General features: G+C 39.0%; 1 protein-coding gene across 1 annotated transcript in view; it reads left to right on the top strand.

Moving 5' to 3' along the window:
• The first annotated feature begins 6,041 nt into the window (after positions 1-6,041).
• The window catches only part of SYT16 (synaptotagmin 16), a 119,721-nt gene continuing 104,721 nt past the window's right edge, over positions 6,042-21,041 (top strand). The window contains exons 1-2 of the mRNA XM_054567615.1: positions 6,042-6,123; positions 16,269-16,448. Coding sequence (XP_054423590.1) covers positions 6,042-6,123; positions 16,269-16,448 — 262 coding nt within the window. The remainder of the gene's footprint in view (positions 6,124-16,268; positions 16,449-21,041) is intronic.

The following is a 21,041-nucleotide window of genomic DNA, read 5'->3' as shown; positions in this document are numbered from 1 at the left end:
CACGCGGTCTTCCCTCTGTGCGTATATATATGCCCGAATTTTCTCTTCCTCTAAGGACACCAGTTGTAGGGGACTTGGGCTCACTTGAAAGACATCATTTTAACTTAATTACCTCTTTAAAGACCTTATCTCCAAATATGCTCACATTCTGAGGTACTAGGGGTTAGGACTTCAATATTGAATTGTGGAGGAACAGAGTTCAACCTATAATAGCAGCCAAGGACGAATAATACGGGGAGAGCAGGAGACAGGGGCCAAGGATCTCTCCTGACCCCTTATCCAGGTGCTTGCTCTCTGTCCCTTGTGATGAAACGGCCCTCCCCAGAGAGAAAGTGCCCTGCGCCAGCTTTCTGTCATTCATCTGGAGGTTTTCAACTTCCAATTTTAGGATTAGCAGTCTTTCTCCTTTTTTTTTTTCTTTTAACTTTCCTGGCAATGCTTGTTTCTTACCATATTTAATGTAGTCATCTGTTTATGTGCATGGTAATTTTTATAATGATGGGGGCAATCTCTGAAGATGAACAGAATAGATAGAACAAACAAGTGCATTAGGCTAAAGCTACTTTTCATTAGTGCCCTCGTTACAGGGTTCACACTTATTTTTGCCCTCTTTCACCTCGACCTCAGAGGTGACGTCCTCTTTATTTTTAGGGGTCTCTATTGCCACCGGCTGGCTCAGGCTGAGTGCCAGGTCCTCATGGTCTCACTTCTAAATTCTTAATCCACTCTGGACATGAGGTTGTCACTGCTTTCCTTGCAGTCAACCTGAATCCCTACTGACAGTCTATTGCATTCTAATCTCAACAAAACAAAACAGTGCAAAACAAAACAGTACTAAAAAAAACCCCCCAAAAACAACAAAGCAAAACCATGATGAGGCAGGATAGTAGAGTGGTTAAAACAGGAGACTCGATCCATCCTAGACTGCCAGGGTGAAATCATAGCTCTGACACTTTGTACCCTCCAACTTTAAATGAATCACTCTCCAGATCTTAGTTTTTTTCTCATCTGTTAAGTGATGATAATAATAGTTCCCACCTCAGAGGACTGTTGTAAGATTTAAATAAGCATAAAGGGCCTGGCACATAGTAAATGCCATGTAAATGTAAAAATATAATAAGTATTATTACGCTTGCCTGTGTTCTGAGTAGCTTCCCTGGAGGTTCAGATCTTGTTTGGTGGCCCCTTCTCTGCTTCCTCCCTACCAGGCTTCCCTTCTGTAACCCACGTAGAGGTGGGCAGCTTCCCTGGGATCCTCCGCAGACCTGTTGTTCCTGTATCGTACCACCGGCCACCGGAAGTAGTTTACAAGGTCTATAAGTTATGCTTGCCTTGGGGGCATTTCTGCTGGAAGGATCACAAACAGGCTCTGCTGGAGCTTTTGCTTTCCCCTCAGGCCAATGCACAGAGTACAGTTCCCTGCAAAACCACCGTGGGCCCTTGAAAGCACCACAGAAAGGAGGGGCTACCCAGGCCTTAGCTCAGATGTTTGTCACTTACCCTTGCAGAATTGTCAACTTTTTGGAGCTGGGAGCCTTTAGCAATGAGGAGGGGTTATACTTCTTCTTGTAATCTAGTTGGGATCTGTAAGACAAGCACCCTTCTGTTGATGTTGAAGGTAAGATTGCCTGCCTCTCTGAGGTTGAACAGGTTTCCGCTCGATCATGGTCATAAAGCACAATGAACAGTTCTCCTCCCTGTGCCTGTGGCCTGCCTTGGGCTTGCCACTGCTAGGGACCTTACAAGTCACTAACTGGCCACTGGGGATCCCTTAGTGAAAAATTTCATTATTACAGGACTGCCAAGAGCTCTGACATTCACAGCTTCACCTCAAGGCACCAACTCATCCCTAAGTCAGTGATAATTCAGGTCTACATGATGTCCTCATGCTTCAGGCTATTCTTTGCTTTAAGAAGGGGTGACAGTTTTTTAGTTTTTGAAATAGTATTTTTTTTTTTAAATTCTCACCTGAGGACATACTTATTGATATTCAGAGAGAATGGAAGAGGGGGAGAGAGAGAGGGAGAGAAACATTCTTGTGAGAGAGAAACAGCCATTGGTTGCCTCTTGTATGTGCCCTGACCAGGGACTAAGCCTGCTACTCAGGCTTGTGTCTGGACAGAGAATTGAACCCTTGACCCTTTGGTTTTCAGGATGATGAGCAACCAACTGAGCCACACAAACCAGGGCTGAAATATGCATTCTTAATCCCCCACTTCTTCCCTGCAATCTGGGGTTCTTGTAGTCCTTAGTGAAGTTGTGAGAAGCTCTTACTCCTTCCTTTCTCCAGCATGCCCCTGTCCTCCATGAGATAGAGCCTTCTGCTTGACACCTTTTGCCCTGTTCTCTCTTGTGCTGGCCTGTGGCTTCTCCCTACCTAGTCAAACAGAATCTCCCTATTCTTTATTCATAGCCAGCTCTGATGCTAACCTCAGTGCCCCCTTCCCAGCCTCCATCCATTCCTTAGATGAATGGACACCATTACCAGAGCTGCAAATGTGTCCCTGTCCCCACAGCAAACTGTCATGATTCTGCCTCAGTGAAGTGTGGGAAGGCCTTTAATTTCCAGTTTGTGGACAATTGAAATGATTTCTATTAAAGCTGGTACCCAAAGACAGGTCAACAGACACTCCAGAAAATATCTGGAGCCAGGTGAAATTCATGCAATGGAAGAAGAGGCTCTTTGCCTTTGCCAGGCAAGGCCTCTTTGGAAATATTACTCATCAGTCAAACTAATTTGTTTATCAATATTAAAGATGTTCAAAAAATTGACAGAGCATACTACCATCCTGCATTTTGACAGAGTATATTATATAAAGTATAAGTTTCAGATATTTGTCTCATTTTTATTTTAGAACTATTAATAATAAGGTAAAGCATTGCTTACAGATGTCAAAATGAAATGCTTTTAGATCAAGTTGTTGGAGAGCTTCTTGTTAAGTCACTCGGCCTCCTTTGAAATTTTTCTTACTTTACAACGATTGATTCTTATATCTCCTTCTTCAAGTCTTGTTTTATGTGGGATAAATTTTAAATGTATAAAGCCTTCCTTGAAAATTTTTATTCAGCTTCTTTGAGTTAGGAATCAACTCTAGTCAGTAAACAGCTGATTTATTAGAGAAATAATCTTAGGTTGGTATTCTATGCGGAAGAACAGGCTCTATTCAATCTTTATTCTCTTCAGTGGAGAAATCAGTGATGTTATCAAAATGGGACTCTACTAGGTTTAAATCATGGAAGTTTAGCTGGAAGGGGTGTTAGATAAGCTGAGAGAAATTTCTTATTCTGTCTTTCTACTCACAGAAGGATTCTGAAACAGAATCTCTGCAGGAGCTTAGATGGTTGTGTTCATATCAAAGATATGTACAAATATTTTTGGTTTTGAATTGATATTTTAGTGAGTGCTTTCCTAAACTTGGGATGGTAGTTGAAAGTAGAAAAATAGGAGAGAATGTCTTGAGAAAAATAGGAGACAATGTCATATATATATATATGAGAGAGAGAGAGAGAGAGGGAGAGAACGGGGGGGAGAGAGAAAGAGAGAGAGAGAGAGAGGAAGAGAGGGAGAGAGGGAGAGAGACACACTGATTTGTTGTTCTACTTATCGATGTACTTATTGGTTGATTCTTGTATGTACCCTGACCGGGGATCAAACCCTCAAACCCACAACCTTGGTATATTGGGATGATGCTCTAACCAATGGAGTTAGCAGGCCAGTGCCATGAGATGTTTTCATTTATCCTGAAAAATTTTAGTTTAATTTGCTTATGTTCTAGGATAGTGTAGCCTATCCTAGAAAAAAAAAAAGATTTATTTTCTTAGATAGTACTTGCCTAATGAATGTAGTATCTTTTCCTTAGGTCTCTACAAAATATAAACTGATTTGAAAACAGAACATTTTCAGCTAATATTTTCAGTTGATGAATCCTGCATATTACTGTTTAGACATCCGTATATGGCTGTGGAAATGGCAATTTTTTATGTGAATGTCACTATGCTGTAAGTGTATTAAAGTAGCTTAGCCCAGCTAAGTCCTGTCTGCCAGAGACCCAAATTATATTTTTAAGAAATTAAATAGTGGAAAAATTGAGCTAGGTTTTAAAAAAAATCTAAAATAAACAAGAGCAAGGAGATGGAAGAACAACATCACTTTAGAAGCTTTTGTTGAAGTCCAGCCTGTGAGGGTCTGACTGAAGCACTGCACTGAGAATGGAATGGTGGTCATGCGGGAGGTTTCAGAGGACTTTTGAAGAGGGAAGTGCATTAACTACTAGACTTCATTATTGGGGGAATGCCTGCAGGACATCCTAGTAGAGAGAAATGTGTCCATTTAGAGTTTTGGCTTATACGCACATGCTTGGTAGATCTCAATGATGGCTGAAGCCATGAGAAAACATAAAGTATCTAAAGGAATGATTATTAAAGTGGGAATAAGACCCAAATGTAAAATCTCTGAGAGGTGAGCAGAGAAGTGGAGCTTTGAGAGAGTGGTTGAAGTGATAAGAAGAGAACCCTACATCAAAAAGTTCTGGCGATGACTCAGACACATAGAAAGAGAAGTTGAATAAGGATGAGTGGTGTGGGTTCAAGCACTGTCCAAATGTTTGGGTGTTCTGCTTTTAATGGCCATTCTGGGATCTGAGCAAGAGGGTCCTTGGGAGAAATGGTGGAGTCATTTACCCTGTAGATGGGTGGTAGTAGACCTCAAGAAGATCCAACTACTTTTGCTCTTATTCATTGCTCACCAGGCAACCCTTTGACCTGTAATTCCATCTTAAGTGAAGCCACCCCAAGATACAAGGTTGACTGTAGGTCTATAGATACAAGGTTGGTTCTAGTTCCTGGACCAGAAATAATCATTATAAATATAAAAGTTGCCCTCCTGATTTATCACATATATTATCGTTAAAAAAGCACAGAGATATCATGCAGTCAAGACACAGTTCTTCCCTCAGGACGTCACATCATCCTAGTTTATAGAATTAGGTGGTACAATGCTGGGCTAACTCAGGGCTCTTTTGTATTTACTCCGCCTCTCTGTCTTTTAACCACTGGCTAGTTTAATTAGAGTGAACTAGTTCTCAAGAGGCTGAGTTTCTTGAGGTAAACTATAAATATCATTTTCTTCTTATATTTTTAAAGCCCTGGAATAGTATTTGGACTGTGACGGCCGCACCAGGGTGCACCACCACCGAGTGAGGCTCTGCTTGACGCTTACCTCTTCCCACCCCTAATATCACCCTGCCTCTTTCATGGTTTCCTGCATTGGAGTGACCCTGGTTAATCCATGAAAAAAAATTAGCTCCTTGTGACTCTGATCTGGTGAGGGTAGCTCTGTACCCTGAGAGCATATACCCAGAGGAGACACAGGTCAAAAGGTACACTTTCCTGAGAAAAGTGATCAGCACATAGCGTGCTATGAAATCAGAGCTTTGTTTCACAAATCTTTGCAACATGGCATGTTTCACAAATCTTTGCAACATGGTGCCTACAAAGCACGAAGAATAAAAGCACCACCTTCTGTGCCTCAAAGTCCCACTTTTATAGCTCTTGTTTGCTTTGCTAATTAAGAGACTTTCACAACTCCCTCTTGACCTAAATGTGTGAAATGTTGCCTGTTGTTTTGGCTCTTCTAATAGCTTTTGTTTGGCACATTCTGAATTTATAAGGTCAAATGTAATTAGCTCCAGATAGCTAAGTCTCCTTTTGGGAATAATTTCAAGGAGCAGTACATCTCAAAATCTACTTAAAAGTCTCTAACCTCTTTGTATCATTCAAAAAAAGAAATGTTTAAATCTCTAACCGGGCTTTGTTTTCTGGGAGGGTAAATGAGAAGTTTGGGGGAGTAACTGGGCTGAGCCAGGTACTTGTGCTCCAGGTTGGGATTACAGGAACCCTTTTGGATGGACCTGTCATAGTTGTGCTTAAGATCAACACTCAGTCCCGCCATATGGAGCCAGACCTCTGGCTCTCATGGCTGCCACAGTTTGGCTCCGTGTACTGTTCCCTTAATGGGTGTGATTTGATAATCACCAAGCGGAATGCCTAGTGCAGATGGCCTCCCATGCTTCAGTGTACAGTGCCTCTGGGTATGGATGCTGTGCAGCCGAGTGATGTGGGCACGTAAGTGGGTGGAAACTTTCTAATGTGTCACAATAATAACAATGCAGAATCCTAGTGCTGTTCAGCTTCCCCTAGAACTTCAGCCCACGCAGCAGCCTACTTGGTTCGCAGTCCTCTGTGAACGCTAGACAATTAGCAGCTGATAATGAAGAATGCCATGGGAACCAGTGGGAAAATAATAGCTTACTCCAAGAATATAATGAAATGAAATTAGCACAGACAGTAAAACAGACAATTTATGTTTTGTTGTTTTTTTGTTTTTTTGTAATTAAAAGGAACCAGTAAACAGTTCTAGTAGAGAAATTTGAGAATTGAACAGAATCTGATCTGTTTTGGAAGGGGGTTTTCTTCAGAAAATAACCTCAGAGAAGTTTCTAAGCTTCTATTAAGGAACCAGAGTAGGTAAAAGGTACCGATTTTGTTTGAATGCAATAATAATTTTGTTTACTTGTTGTTACCTAAATAGTGTCACGTGGTCTGAACTTTAGAAAAGTAGCTAGCACTGGAGAATGGATTTTACTGTTGGGTTTTACACTCTTAGCTGAAATGTCAGTGGATTTTGAGTTTTCTCAACAAATTCTTAGTTGCAGGGCAAACTTGTACATCTGTGAATGGATAACTTTCTGAACACAAGGAAATATTTCTTTTGTCTGAGAAACTGGGGATGTAAACTGCCCATGAATCTTTTTTCCATTTTTAGATGTTCCATATGCTGCCTAGTCCTGGAGCATAAACCTCTACATACTACCTTTGGAGTCAATAGTTAAAGTTTGAAGAATCTTTATAATAATCATTAAAAATATTTAATTGTTTTAGACTGCAAGTAAAAATGTTTTCATTTTTTTGGAGGACATTGGATTGGCAAAAACAATTTTGTTAAAGTTTCAGTCTGTGTGGGCAGCCTTCCACAAGTTGGAAAGTAAAGAAGTTATAAACAAATCAAAATTATATTTCACTCCAAATGCTCTCCAAATGCCTTTGTTTTGGGGAGTTGAAGAAAATAAGATATCTTTCTTCTAAGATATTTTGTCTTTCTGAAGTAGATTTGTCTCTCAATTTCTCTCATTTATAAAAATATTCTTTTTTTTTTACTTGAAAGCTAAATTGCCACATTGATTCAACAGCCATTTTACCAAAAACATCTAAGTATATTCTCTGATGGGCTTTTATTAGGCATATGTTCCTAATTTTATCACATAATTATATATAATAGTATATTACATTACTTGGCAAATGACATATAAATCGTACAAGGCCCATATATCGCTCAATTAAATTCAGCAATTTAGCATGCCATTAAAAATTTACCAATCCAAAACTGTTGACTGTAAGCTTATAAACCATCAACATCATTTAATTCCATTTGCTTCTTTTCTATCTTCTTCCCCGTCTGGGAAGATACAGGAAAGTGGAGAGGTTGGGGACAGCGGATAATCACTAAAGTATTCAGAGAAACTAAGGCAAGTGAAGAAAATCTCAAAGATTCCCTCCATGGACCTCTTTTTGCATTTCAGCTATTTTCATCATTAATTTTTGAGCTAACTATCTGAGGATTAAGAGAAAGGAGAACACACTTACTAACAATTTTTGGCTTTTAGAAGTGTGTGTGCACATGTGTGTGTTGATGCTAAGGGAGAATTTATATTTTAAACATGGAAAGCAGGCAGGTTAGGTTATTTCTCAGAAGATGGACACATATTTCAACACACATATATTGCTACATGAAAGATAGCACTCCTTGTATACCCCCAAATGCTGTGTTCTCAAGTATTTTGAGAAATGGTTGGTTGCTAGTGACTCCATATGTTGCTATGTTTTATTTTGGAACATGTTAAAATCTCACTAAGGTTTCATTAAACCATTTTTTTTCCTATTTTTGAAAGGTCTGTTTTTTTTCCTTCCAAAGAGTTTGTTTGAATATGCAGTTGACATATCCTTCTTAGCTATTACTAGGAAGAACATTTAAAGGGAACCACTCATTTTTCTTACATTAAATATATATTTTATATTTCATAGTTCTATAAATTAAAATAAAATGATTGTCCACAAAGGTTGTTGAGGTTATAATGCTTAACTAAACCTAAATTTATGACATTAACAAAATAATAAACGGCAAAGCATCAAAGGCTTTGTTCTCTTATTTTTGAGTTTCAGAAGCATCGCTGTAGGAAGAAATGAAAATTAAAGCCCTCAATTTAACTTGTTCTGTATTAATTTTTAAGTGACATTTAATTTTGTAGTTGATGTAAATGTTGGTAGGTATAAGTAAATGAGTCTAACTGTACATATATTTTGAATTTAAGCATTGATGTAGCTGTATGTGAACTTGGCACATTGATATTCAGCACTTGAAAGTTTCTTATTTTTTACCTTCTGTTCCTTTTGGAGGTGTCAAAGAAAGTTCGAATATAAACTATACATCAAGGGCCTCAACTCTTATTGTGCCAAAATTGATTTCGAGAACATGACCTTGTTTTGCAAAAGCTGCTCTTATTTAATGCTATAGGTCTTATTGTCACCCCCTAGCCCTGCAACCAAAGGAGCCTGGGCTTGGGTTAACCTGAGTTGTAGACATCTGTGCTCTGCTCAGTCACCTTTACTCTGACCTTGTTCACTGTTCTTCCTGGAGAGCTTCTTAGGTCCTCAGGTGGCTGAATCCCTGGAGGAGGATGTAGACATTCCCAGGCAATCCTGAATTCTTTTTAAAATCTGTTTTTATTGAGATATAACATTGCATGAGTTTAAAGTATAGAACATGTTGATTTGATACACTTGGGTGTTGCAATGTGACTACCACTCTATCACTAGCTAACACATCTATCATGTCACATAATTATCATTTCTTTTATTTGTGGTGGAACAATTAAGGTCTAGTCTCTTAGCAGCTTTGAAGCTTATAGTATAGTATTGTTGTCTATCATCATTATGCTGTACATCAGATCAATCCTGGAATGCTAAGATGAAAAAACTTAGGTTCAAGTCAGGAACTTCTGCTGCATGACCATGCTTGAAAATTTCATAGAAACAATTTCAAAGTCATGCTGCTTTTTCAAGGGATATACACAGTTGTAATTATATCAATGAAAATGGGACTTTCAGGTGGTTAGATACTCAAAGATGGTAAGGATGTATGAGTGAGTTTTAGATTTACCTCAAGGTAGTGCCTACCCTAAGTTATGTATTTAAGGAGGTAATATCTTGGTACCTCAAAGTGGTGCCAAGAAAGTTTATTCCTGAGAAATTATAAGTTTACTTTTTAATTATTTCTGTTGTCACTGCTTATTTAGTTCTGATTCCCCCATTATCATTTTATTAAGTAAATTTTCTACTTCTCATCTTATTGCTAGTTCTTGTGAATCAAATGGCTTCAATTGGCAGTTGGTTGGCTTTTTTTTTTTTTTTTTTACCTCTCAACCAACTGTAGAATGAAATCTACAAACGTCTAGTGACTGCATGACATGCAGAGGCTCCTCTATTGATGTCAGTGTATGCTCTGTCCTCTCCTTGAGCCATGGCTTGATATTCAACAGATGGGGCTATCCATTGGAACATGGAAGATATATTTAACTTTGAGGAAGTTTTCATTCTGAACTATGTGACTGAATTTCACAGCCATCTGATTTCCAGTTTAGTAATTACTGGACTAATTAAATGAGTTATTCTGCAGATGGCACTTATGTTTTTTGACATATGTGCCCTTGTCATCTATTGCAAATGATACATATGATGCTTGTTCTTCACTATAGCATTTGTATATATGGCATGCAAAATGACTTTAAACTTCCCTGCCAAATTCTCCAATTTTGTTTAGATTCAGATGCAGCATCAAACCCACTTTGGCTTATTCTGACAGAGCTGTTGGCTTGCTGTGTTCAGTGTTACACATCGATGGTAGAGCTGTGCTGATTATAGTTGTCTTAACCTCTTATGTTTAAACTTTATTTTTAATTCTACATAATGAATAATAAAATTACAGAGTGTTCTAACAGGAGGAAAGTCACTTTCAAACCAAATCTAAGAAAACAATGATGTTATCTCGTATTTTCTTCCAATCTTTATTAAAATGATATACTTAGAATTTAAACTCTTTTTGAGATAAAATTTATATTCCATAAAATTAACACCTTCTTAAAGTGTACAATTCACTGGTTTAGTATATTCACAAAACTGCACAACTACCATTGCTATCCCACTCCAGAATAATTTCATTACTTCACAAAAGGAAACTGATACCCATTTGTAGTCACTCTTTATTTCTCCCTCCCCTCAGCTCCTGGGGGCAACAAAATATACTTTCTGTCTCCATGGATTCACCTGTTATGGGCATTTCATAGAACTGGAATCATATAATATATGGGCTTTTGTGACTTACTTCTTTCACTTAGCATTATGTTTTTGAAGTTCATCCATGTTGTAGCATGTATCAGGACCTCATTTTTTATTGCACAATAATATTCCATTGTTTGGGTATAGCACATGTTGTTTACCCATTTTTCAGTTGATGGACATTTGGGTTATTTCTACTTTCTAGCTCTCATGAATAATACTATCATGAAATTCATGAGCACATTTTTTTGTGAACATATATTTTCAGGTCTCTTGGGAAATACCTAGAAGTGGAATTGCTGGGTTATCTTTGGCATTTTAAAGAGGGCTGTTTGTATACAATCCTGGTTAAGCAATTCTTACAAGTCTGGGGTCACTGCCAACTTCTTAACCATTCTGTGATGCTCTATGCATGTAGAAAGTACATAAGCTAACCTACATTTAAGAAAGCATTTGGCTATCAGCCCCTTATATGCCCCTTCAAACTTCCCACTAAGTACTCCCGAACACATAGAAAAAGAAGAAATTGGAATTGACAGATTCTGGTAGGAAAATGAACTCTGTTGAAATAACCAAACTTGCCAAACTAAGCTTTCTTTATGCATCAGCCAGATTTGTACTTAATTCCTAGTATTCTCCACCAACTTGAGAAGTCAAAATGACTGGAAGTGCACAAAGTCTTTTTTTTTTAAATTTTTAAAAATATATTTTATTGATTTTGCTATTACAGTTATCCTATTTTTTCTCCCCTTTATTCTACTCTGCCCTGCATGACCCTCCACCAGCTTTCTCCCCTACCCCCTGCCCTTAGTTCATGTCCAAGGGTCATACATATAAGTTCTTTGGTTTCTTCATTTTGTATACTATTATTAACCTCCCCTTGTCTATTTTGTATCTACCATTTATGCTTCTTATTCCCTTCTCCACTCCCGCACCCCCCGGCCCTGATAATGCTTTATGTGATCTCCATTTCTGTGATTTGTTTCCTGTTCTAGCTGTTTACTTAGTTATTTTTTTTTTTTAGGTTCAGTTGTGGATAGTTGTGAGTTTGTTGTCATTTTACTGTCTATATTTTTGATCATCTTCTTTTTCTTAGATAAGTCCCTTTAACATTTCATATAATAAGGGCTTGGTGATGATGAACTCCTTTCACTTGACCTTATCTGGGAAGTACTTTATCTGCCTTCCATTCTAAATGACAGCTTTGCTGGATAGAGTAATCGTGGATGTAGATCCTTGCCTTTCATGACTTTGAATACTTCTTTCCAGCCCCTTCTTGCCTGTAAGATTACTTTTGAGAAATCAGCTGATAGTCTTATGGGAACTCCTTTGTAGGTTACTCTCTGCTTTTCTTGTGCTGCTTTGAAGATTCCCTCCTTATCTTTAATCTTGAGTAATGTAATTATGATGCCCCTTGGTGTGTGCTTCCTTGAGTCCAACTTCTTTGGGATCTCTGAGCTTCCTGGACTTCCTGGAAGTCTATTTCCTTGGCCAGATTGCGGAAGTTCTCTTTCACTATTTGTTCAAGTAAGCTTTCAATTTCTTGGTCTTCTTCTTCTCCTTCTGACACCCCTCTAATTTGGATGTTGCAACATTTAAAGGTGTCCTAGAGGTTCCTAAGCCTGTTCTCAGTTTTTCGAATTCTTATTTCTATATTCTGTTCTGGTTGAATGTTTATTTCTGCCTTCTGCTCCAAATCATTGATTTGAGTCCCAGTTTCCTTCCTTTCACTGTTGACTCCCTGTATATTTTTTGTATATTCACTTGAATAACCTTCACTTTTTCTTCTGTTTTGTGGCCATACTCAGCCATTTCTGTGAGCATCCTGATTACCAGTGTTTTGAACTCTGCATCTGATGGATTAGCTATCTCCTCATTGCTCAGTTCTATTTTTGGAGCTTTGATCTGTTCTTTCATTTGGGCCATATTTTTCTTTTGTCTCAGGGTGCCTGTTATGTTGTAAGAGGTGGAGCCTTAGGTATTCACCAGGCCTGGGGCACCCATGTCACTGGGTTGTAGCGCTGTATGTGGAGGAGCAGTCCAAGAGGGAACAATGTTGCTTGCTTGGCTCTTGCCCTGCTTTCAGTCACTTCCCCTGTTGTCCACAAGCAAACTGGGTGCTTCTGGTGCTGATTCCAGGGTGGGTGTGTTTGTATACAATCTAGGACCCTGAGGGTCTCTCCAGTGAAATCTCCTGTGAGGCTGGGAGTTTCTCCTGCCACCACAACCCCTACACGTTTTTACGGCCGGAGCTTTTGAGGCTTTATTTCCCCTCACTGGAACCCTGGGTTGCATGGTTTGTCTTGCTCCCTAGTTGTCCATCATGGTTTCTCCACATGCAAATGTGGGGCTGGCTGCTCCACCAGCCACTGCCTTGCCACATATCCTCTCCACCCCGGCTGCCTATCTCCACCCCTTCTACCAATCTGAACGAATGTTTCTTCTTTAACTCCTTGGTTGTTGGACTTCCAAACAGTTCGATTTTCTGGTGATTCTGGTTATTTTTTTTGTTTTTAAATTTGTTATTGTTCTTCTTTTGGTTGTGCAAGGAGGCAAAGTGTACTTACCTATATCTCCATCTTGGCCAGAAGTCTGGAGGTGGACAAAGTCTTTACAATTACAATGTTTGTTTTCGTCTTTTACTATATTTTGCAGATTTTATATGATGAGCCTCGTGTTTCTTTATAATGAAAAAACAGACTTTGTTCAAAAATAAAAATTGGCTTTCATTAATGAATGGAGTTATTAGGTGCAAATATTTCTGCTTATGAATGATATGAACCCTATTTTTTTCTAAGACTGGGTTTTATGCAAATCATATCCTGTGTTGTTAGTGTTGCTAACTCACTTCAGGTACATCTTTTCTTTCCAAAAATGTTCATTGATAGGTACATTTTGTGACATGTTGTAATACAGAAGAGTTCAACATTTATTCAAGCATCAAATATTTATTGAGTGCCTACCCTATGCTAGCTGTTGAGAGTACAGTGAGTAACTGAGGCATAGTTCCTGTTCTTATGAAGTTTAGAACTTAACATTTGAAAACTCTTGAAAAGCTGTCAAGGGCTCAGTGTGTGGGAACAAACAGCACAAGCATCCAGCCTGGTCAAGAGGAACAAGAAAGGCTTTCAGAGGAAGTACAGTATCAGAGTTAGAAGCCAGAAGAGAGGTAAGTGTGTGTCCCACAGAGTTGAAATGGCCTATTTTAAAGACCTGGAGGTGAGCTATGTTTGGGGAACCAGAAATAGAGAAATACACTGACAACAGAGTTTGATGTCAGTGAGTGACCAGTGACAAAGGCCGGAATCAGTAGCTGGGTCATGGAAGGCCTTCTAAAGCAAGAAAAGGCATTCAAAGCTTGTCCTATGGGTCATGGAAAGCCATTGGAGAGTGAATTAATTTCCTAAGGTTTCCATGACAAATTACCACACACTTGATGGCTTAAAACAACAAAAATTTAGTTTCTCATAGTTTTCAAGGAGAGAAGTCCACTATCAAGGTGTCAGCAGGGTTAGTTCCTCTGGAATCTCGGAAGGGGAATCTGTTTCATATTTGTCTCCTGGATTCTGGTGGCACCTGGCAGCTCTTGGCCTTCCTCATCTACAAGCTTCATAACTCCAGTCTCTGCCCTGTATTCACATTACTTTCTTCTGTGTCTTCTCCTTTTCAGTCTTTTATGGTGAAACTTATTGAATTAGGGTCCACTCTTATCCAGGATGATCTCATCTTAAGATCCTACCCTGATTGCATATGCAAAGAACTTTATTTCAAAAAAAGGTCACATTCTGAGATTCAGGGTAGGCATGTCCTTTGGGGGACCACAATTCAGCTCACTAGAGACACTTGTAGGAGGTCAATTGAGCAAATCAGACTTATACGAGTATTTCGGAAGGACCCCTCTGGCTACCGTGTAGAAAAGGGATTCGAAGGGGTAAGACTGGGCACATGGAGACCAGTGGGAGTCTGGGTATAGGATGCTAGTGGCTTTGAAGGTCAGAAAGTGGAGATGAGTGTAGGAAATACTCCAGAGGTGGTTGGCTGTGTAGGGGGAAAGAGAGGACTGTGGTTGAGGAGAACACAGTGGTAAGGAGGGGCTTTTAAAGGAAGGGAGATACTTGGTGCATTTTTAATGCAGATGAGAAGATGCTATATCTACAAGGGAAAGTAGTTGAAAATACAGAAATGAGGGGTGAAAAAGCAGACATAATTGTTTTGGTGAAAAGGAGGGAGATGGGTCTGAAGCACAAGATGTGCATAACCAACACGCCCATCCTTTATATGGCTGCTTCTGGATAGCTTAACAGCTCGGTAGAGATGATGATGGTGATACTGAGGAAGATGGTTACTCCTGCTTAAGAACTCTCTCTGTGCCAGGGACCACACAGACTATTTTCCCTGTGTTACCTCATTTAATCTTTGGTGTGCTACATTTGTTATCTCCTTTAATTGCTTCGGAACCTGAAACACAGGGAGGTAAAATAATCTGCCCAAGACCACACAGATAAGAAGTGGTAGTGTGGTTTTCTCCAGGCAGTGTGACTGCTCCACCCATGGCCAGAAAGCACCGCTATCTGTGCTGCCTCCGAAGGGCGAGGGAACAATTTATTATGTGCATACTTTTTTTTTTTCATGGTTTATGTTGGCTTTGATAGCAGGCACTATTATCATTTTGCAGACCACAAAGCTATTATCTTACCTGCTATTTCTGTTTGTTCTTTTATCGGCTTGCCACCAGATAGATTTCGTGAGGCAGTGCTATTAATTTTCTTTATCTTTTCATGGAGTTAGGACTGGTTTGATTCATCCTTTTTATGTTTATCTGGATGGTAGGGTAGGGTGAATATTATTCCTTCATGTTAATAATACAAATATTAAATCTGCCCAAGGATCAAAACTGCTCTCAGGAGATTCATTTTCATAAGCTTTCACATATACCCAACTCCCTTGGATAACTGTTACTGACACCTGCTCTGCATGCGATTTCTCTGTACTGGCTGATGTCTGGATTTTTTTACTGAATGTTTTCTTGGCTCAGATATCATTTCCTTAGAGGAGTCTTTTTTTCCCCCCCGAAACTAGCTCTGGTTTCCCTGTTGTATACACCTCATAGGAGGACACAGTGGCTGGGACTCTAAGGCATACTGGACAACACTTAATCAGCATTATTTAAAGCTCAGGAATTTTTGAAAAGGAGAAGGAGGAAGATGGAATTTCATCTTCCAAAATTTTAAAATATTAGCAGTCAAAATATAATTCTAATTTCTTATGTAGATAGCATGGCTTAAGAACTTTGTTGTTATCACTGATAATCATCATTGTCATATTACATAGCTGGATTTGCAAATGTGTATCCAGGAAATGACTTTTGTTTCAATCACTAATATTGATGGATGTATATGTCTGAAAGTTTGTCCCAAGTGATTATTTTTAAAGCTTTAGGCAGCTGTATTATTAAGAGACTTGCTTTTATGACACTGGTCAACCATTTCCAGCTCAATACATTTGATGGATATCTCTTTTATAGTTTGAGTGCTTGAGGTTGAATATTAGGCTGAGAATAGGACTGAGAAGAGTTGTGTTCCAGGTAGCAGAAACCACACATGCAAAGATATAAGGAGCCAGCGTAGCAGGATGTACTTGCTAAAGGTCCTTTTCCTTTGCCCTGTACACAGTCCTGGGGATGCCAGCCAGTCAGTAGAGTATTTGCCACTCTCATTGATAAACATAAAGATTCTGAATACATTTGATCATGTGTTAGAACTGAAGTTGGGTCACTTTAATCATGATAATATTTTTTTCCCTTTGTGTTCTCTTGCCAGTCCCACCTGAAGCCATTGGCTTCTTGTCTGCAGTTGGGATCTTTATTGTTCTTCTGGCTGTCCTGTTCCTCTTCATCAACAAGAAGCTATGTTTTGAAAAGATAGGAGGCCCTCCATTCTTGGAACAACAAGGGAAAAGAAAGCACTCCAAAGACAAGACTGGGACCTGCGAAGGGCTGGGTAAGCATCACGCCTCGCATTCTCCTGAGCACGGCAACGTGCTGTGCTGTGGGTCGGGGGGGCATGTCACTTTCCAGGATGGGCTCCATTAAGAAATCACACATGAGCTGTTTGGCCGCCACTGTGGTGGACATGATGAATGGACATCACTAAAGGGTACATTAGCTTTATGAAAGTAATGCTCTGCTTCAAGTTTGAAGAGCAGATAAGAAAAAGCTGACTATCACTTCCCGTCTTAGCTTTTCAGATGTCTGTGTTGAGTTTCCCTCTGACTAAAGCTTGAAGGAAAAAAAAATGTTTTGTGATCGACAAGAGGCTTGATGTGTTTGGGTCTCATTATGTTGGAACAGAGTTGACATTGCACTTCAGTTAGCTACTTCTGAGCTTTTTCAGGCCCACTCCTCACTCACAAGGGCGACAGCCTCTTTTCCAAATGGAGGTTTTTACTCTTGAAGTTCACTGAATCTACTACATCATTAACTAACTGCCTTCAGTTTGATGGGGGGAAATAACATATTTAAAGAAATTACTGGCTTCCTGCTCTTAAAGGACATGTTCTATTTTCAATTGCTGAAGTGTAGAATTTTGTGATATAGAATTTTGTGATCACAGGGCGATGCTTATCATCACACACAACATGCTGGGTGTTCCAGGATAGTGCTGGTATCTTATGGGTAACAGTTTTGCTCTTTATGTTTATTTATTTTTTAATCAATCTGATTCTCCTGGAGTATGGGGCGTGATGTAACTGGTGGAGGAACAATCTTACTATATATGTTCTTACATTGTATTTTTGACCAGGGGCAAAGCCTTGAGGAGAACACCCTCTAGTCATCTCACCTCCTGGGTATGTTCTATGTGAACATGGACCAAGGAGAATGTTTGGCTTATTGATATGGTAGCTTTTGCTGTCATGGATAGTTCAACTTTTTCCTTCGTTATAAGAAAAGACATAATTTAGGCATAAATGTACATTAATTTTCTATCGCTTCATAACAGATTACTCCCAAATTTGCAAGTTTAAAACAAATATTCATTATCTCACAGTTTCTGAAGTTCAAGGATTTAGGATCACCTTAGTTGGATGATTCTAGATGGAGGTTTTCCATGAGGCTGCAGTTGGAATTCCTCCTGCAGTCATCTGAAGGCTTGGCTGGGAGTGATGGCCTCACTTCCAGGATGGGAGAAAGCTGCCCTTCCTGCCCTTGTGGGACCCTCCACAGGGCTGCTTGATGTGGTTATGACATGACAGCTGGCTTTCCCCAGAATGAGTGATCCAAGAGAGGAGAGCAAGCAGGAAGCCATGGTTCCTTTAATGAGCTGGTCTGGGAAGTCATACATTGTCACTTCTACCATACCCTGCTCATTCACTAAGTACAGCTGACACTCAATGGAAGGGGAAGTAGGTTCCACTTTTGAAGGGAAGACTATCAAAAAGTGTGTGGACCTATGTAAAATTCACCATAGGAGATGATGATGGGAGGGGTACAAGTTGCAGACTGGGCAATCGATTTGGCAGTACTGCTGTTGCAGTGGCTTTATGTTTTGAAAACAGACTGGCATATTTTAAGTAGAATTTGCCATGTGAAATCTGGGACTTGCAAATGATTTAGCCACTACTGTCACATTTGGCATATCAGTTAGCAGGATGTATAGATTTCTGTTTGGTCACAAGGTGGCATGGAGGTAGGATTCATAGCGATTCAGCTCTACTCCCTTCAGTAGCTGACCGTCATTAGCTGTGGGACCTTTGAAAATTATGGAACCTTTCTAAACTTTAGTTACCTTATCTGCATAATGGGATTATCAGTACAGCCCTTACAGAGTTGATATAGATTAAATGAATCAATTTTGTATAGATACCAGCATGGTGCCGATGGCAAAAAGTCATAATAGAACTTTACCCATAGCTGTGCAGCATTAACAAAATATTATCCCAGTCACAGTAATGGCTTCTAGGCATGGTGTCCATGCAAACACATTGTACTCATTACTGAGATTGGGAGATTAAAATTGGTGATGTTTTCTTCTTTTAAAATTATAAAGGCTACAAAGAACTAAGGTTAGAGCTATTTAAGATATTTCCCTTTGTCTAGGTTGACATGTTATAGTATTTTAGAGACAATTATGAATTATACTTGTAAATAAGTTGAAGGTTGAAGATAATGTTGAAATAATAACAATACAGCACAAACCAGAAGCCGTTAGCCCAAGAAATACTGAAAAAAAAATCCATGTCTCAAAAACTCAGAGGAGGGTCATAAAGGGGGTTTTAAAACTAGTTTAATCAGGAGAATCTCCAAATTATAATGTCTAAGAAGCAAACACCTTTATTTTGACAATCCTTCTTTGAAAAGTTCAATTATCATTGATCAAAAGTCTTTGAAAAACATGCTCCTATCCCAGATTTTACCTTACTTTTGATATTTGCCTTAATTATCATCCTTGCAGCACTGATTTCTCAGTGAAATTGTGATGTTCTTAACATATTTTGACAAACGTAAAGAAGGAGGGAAGGCAGACCGATGTGGTGGAGAGAAGCACAGCGCAGACAGCCGGAGCTTCGTTTTGCCACTAATTGGCCGTGATATTTTAGGAGGCTTACTTCATCTCTCCGGGCCTTAAGTCCTCCCTTGCAAATTGATGAGTCTGTACTAGGTTTTTCCCAATTCCTACTGTGCAATCCTGTTCGATTCTTAACAGTTACCCTAGCAATTTCTTCCCTAGGTCTCAATCTATAAATGAAAGAGTCCTGATAAAAATGATTTAAAAATCAACTATATCATCCTATTCTTAGGTCAAACCATATAAAGTTGCTGTATTTATAGATTAAAAAATGGCTGAATATCAGAAACCTAATCATTATAGTCTAATATATGTGAGGTTCTAAGAAATAAAATAATTCTTTTTGTGTGTATGGTGATATCAGAGAGGCAGGAGTGATAGCTTTTGAACCTACTAAGCAAAATAATTTACCTGACAAAAATACCTTACCTTCCTGTAAGCTACATATTTTTCAAAGTTCAAAGAATTTATACATATTGTTCTACCTAAATTTAGGTAAGGAGAGAGAGAAACGGAAACTGTTTCTTCCTAGTAACACAGGTAATGATAATAGTTAGATAAAGATAATTGGTTGCTAACATTTATTTAGCATTTACTATTGCTAGGCACCTGCTAGGTATGTTACATGCATTATTTGGTTTCTTTATGTAAAATACTTGGTTATTCATTGGCAGTGATTGCTTTGGGGGAAGGGTAGATACCACTTGGAATAAAGAAGCCATTGTTCAACTTTGAGATAAAACTATTTATTAAAAATAGAAGTTCCATGGTAAGATAATAGTTTTTAAACAAGCCTAGCTTTGAGAGATAAAAAGAGAGAGTTTTTTTTTTTGTTTTCCCTGAAAAGTTTTCTTTATATATCAAAGGCAAAATTTAGAAGGCAGAGCTTTTCTCTAAGAGGCACAATGTGAAAGGACAGAGGATGCGTTAGGAGGGCAGACCCCCTGCCACTCCCCAGGTAGGGAGGGGAAGAAGGGAGCACTTTCACCGCTGGAAAGTGCAGTCAGTGGCTTGGAAAGATGACAGAGGAATAGAGTCCAAGGGCTTGAAATGTTGCCTGGACCCTGTGAAGGATGACAGATGTAGGGTGGGGTCATTTGACAGATCTGGGCACAGTTACCGTTGGAATATAAGCAGGTCTACTTTCTGAGGTATTTACATAACAGTGCTTCATGAGTTACCTTGCAAACATATTCTTCTTGTGGCTTTTTAGCTTCCTTTGTGATACTGGGATAGTAATAAAAATCAGTCTGAAGTTCTCTGTAAGTACAAAGTACCATGGAAAGGTTTAATGTTACTTTACCAATGACTGTAGAGCATCTGTCTATCTATCTATCTATCTATCTATCTATCTATCTATCTATCTATCTATCTATCTATCATCTATCCATCTCTAACATACATAGTTTGGTCTTAATTTTTGGCAGAAACTGAGCCTTTTTGTATTTTAAATAGCCATAGCATGGAATTTTATGACCAAGCATTCTAAGTAGACCTCAGTGAACCTTGGTAGATCTTGGTAGAAGTGCCCAGTAAATGTGTATGGCTTCATGAACTGAAGTTCTTATTTAATTCTGCAGCATGGGTTCCCAGGATGATCTGAGGAAGCCTTAATCGTGCATCCTTTTGCTGGAGGAAGTAAAGCTATCTCACCAACTTTTGGGGCAGCTTTGAGGGATTTTGATAGAGTGGAAATGAACATGTCATCCTCATTGACAGATGAGGAAATGGCTCATTAGTTTAAAGCTTGTGCATTTGTTTGCATGTACTAAGGAATGACATCATTAACAATAGTCGTTCTCTCTGTGATATCTGCCAGAGATATCTCATGCCTAGAGGATACTATGGGTGGTATAAGTTACATTTATCAGAGAATATTGGGTTTTTGTGCTTCTTTTGTCAGCAAGACAATAATGATCATTATATTTTAAAGGGACACATGCCTTAAATTAAAAAAAATATATAGTTGATGTGTGGGCAACAGGAAAAAAAGGTTTATTGTTTGAGTAGAAGAGCTAGTAGCACAGA

The sequence above is a fragment of the Pteronotus mesoamericanus genome, unplaced genomic scaffold (assembly GCF_021234165.1).
Source record: "Pteronotus mesoamericanus isolate MK-2021 breed Mesoamerican mustached bat unplaced genomic scaffold, CSHL_Meso_final contig_182, whole genome shotgun sequence".
Classification (NCBI taxonomy): Eukaryota; Metazoa; Chordata; class Mammalia; order Chiroptera; family Mormoopidae; genus Pteronotus; species Pteronotus mesoamericanus.
Note: the sequence above shows the minus strand (reverse complement) of the source record. Positions and strands in the feature narration are given on the sequence as shown.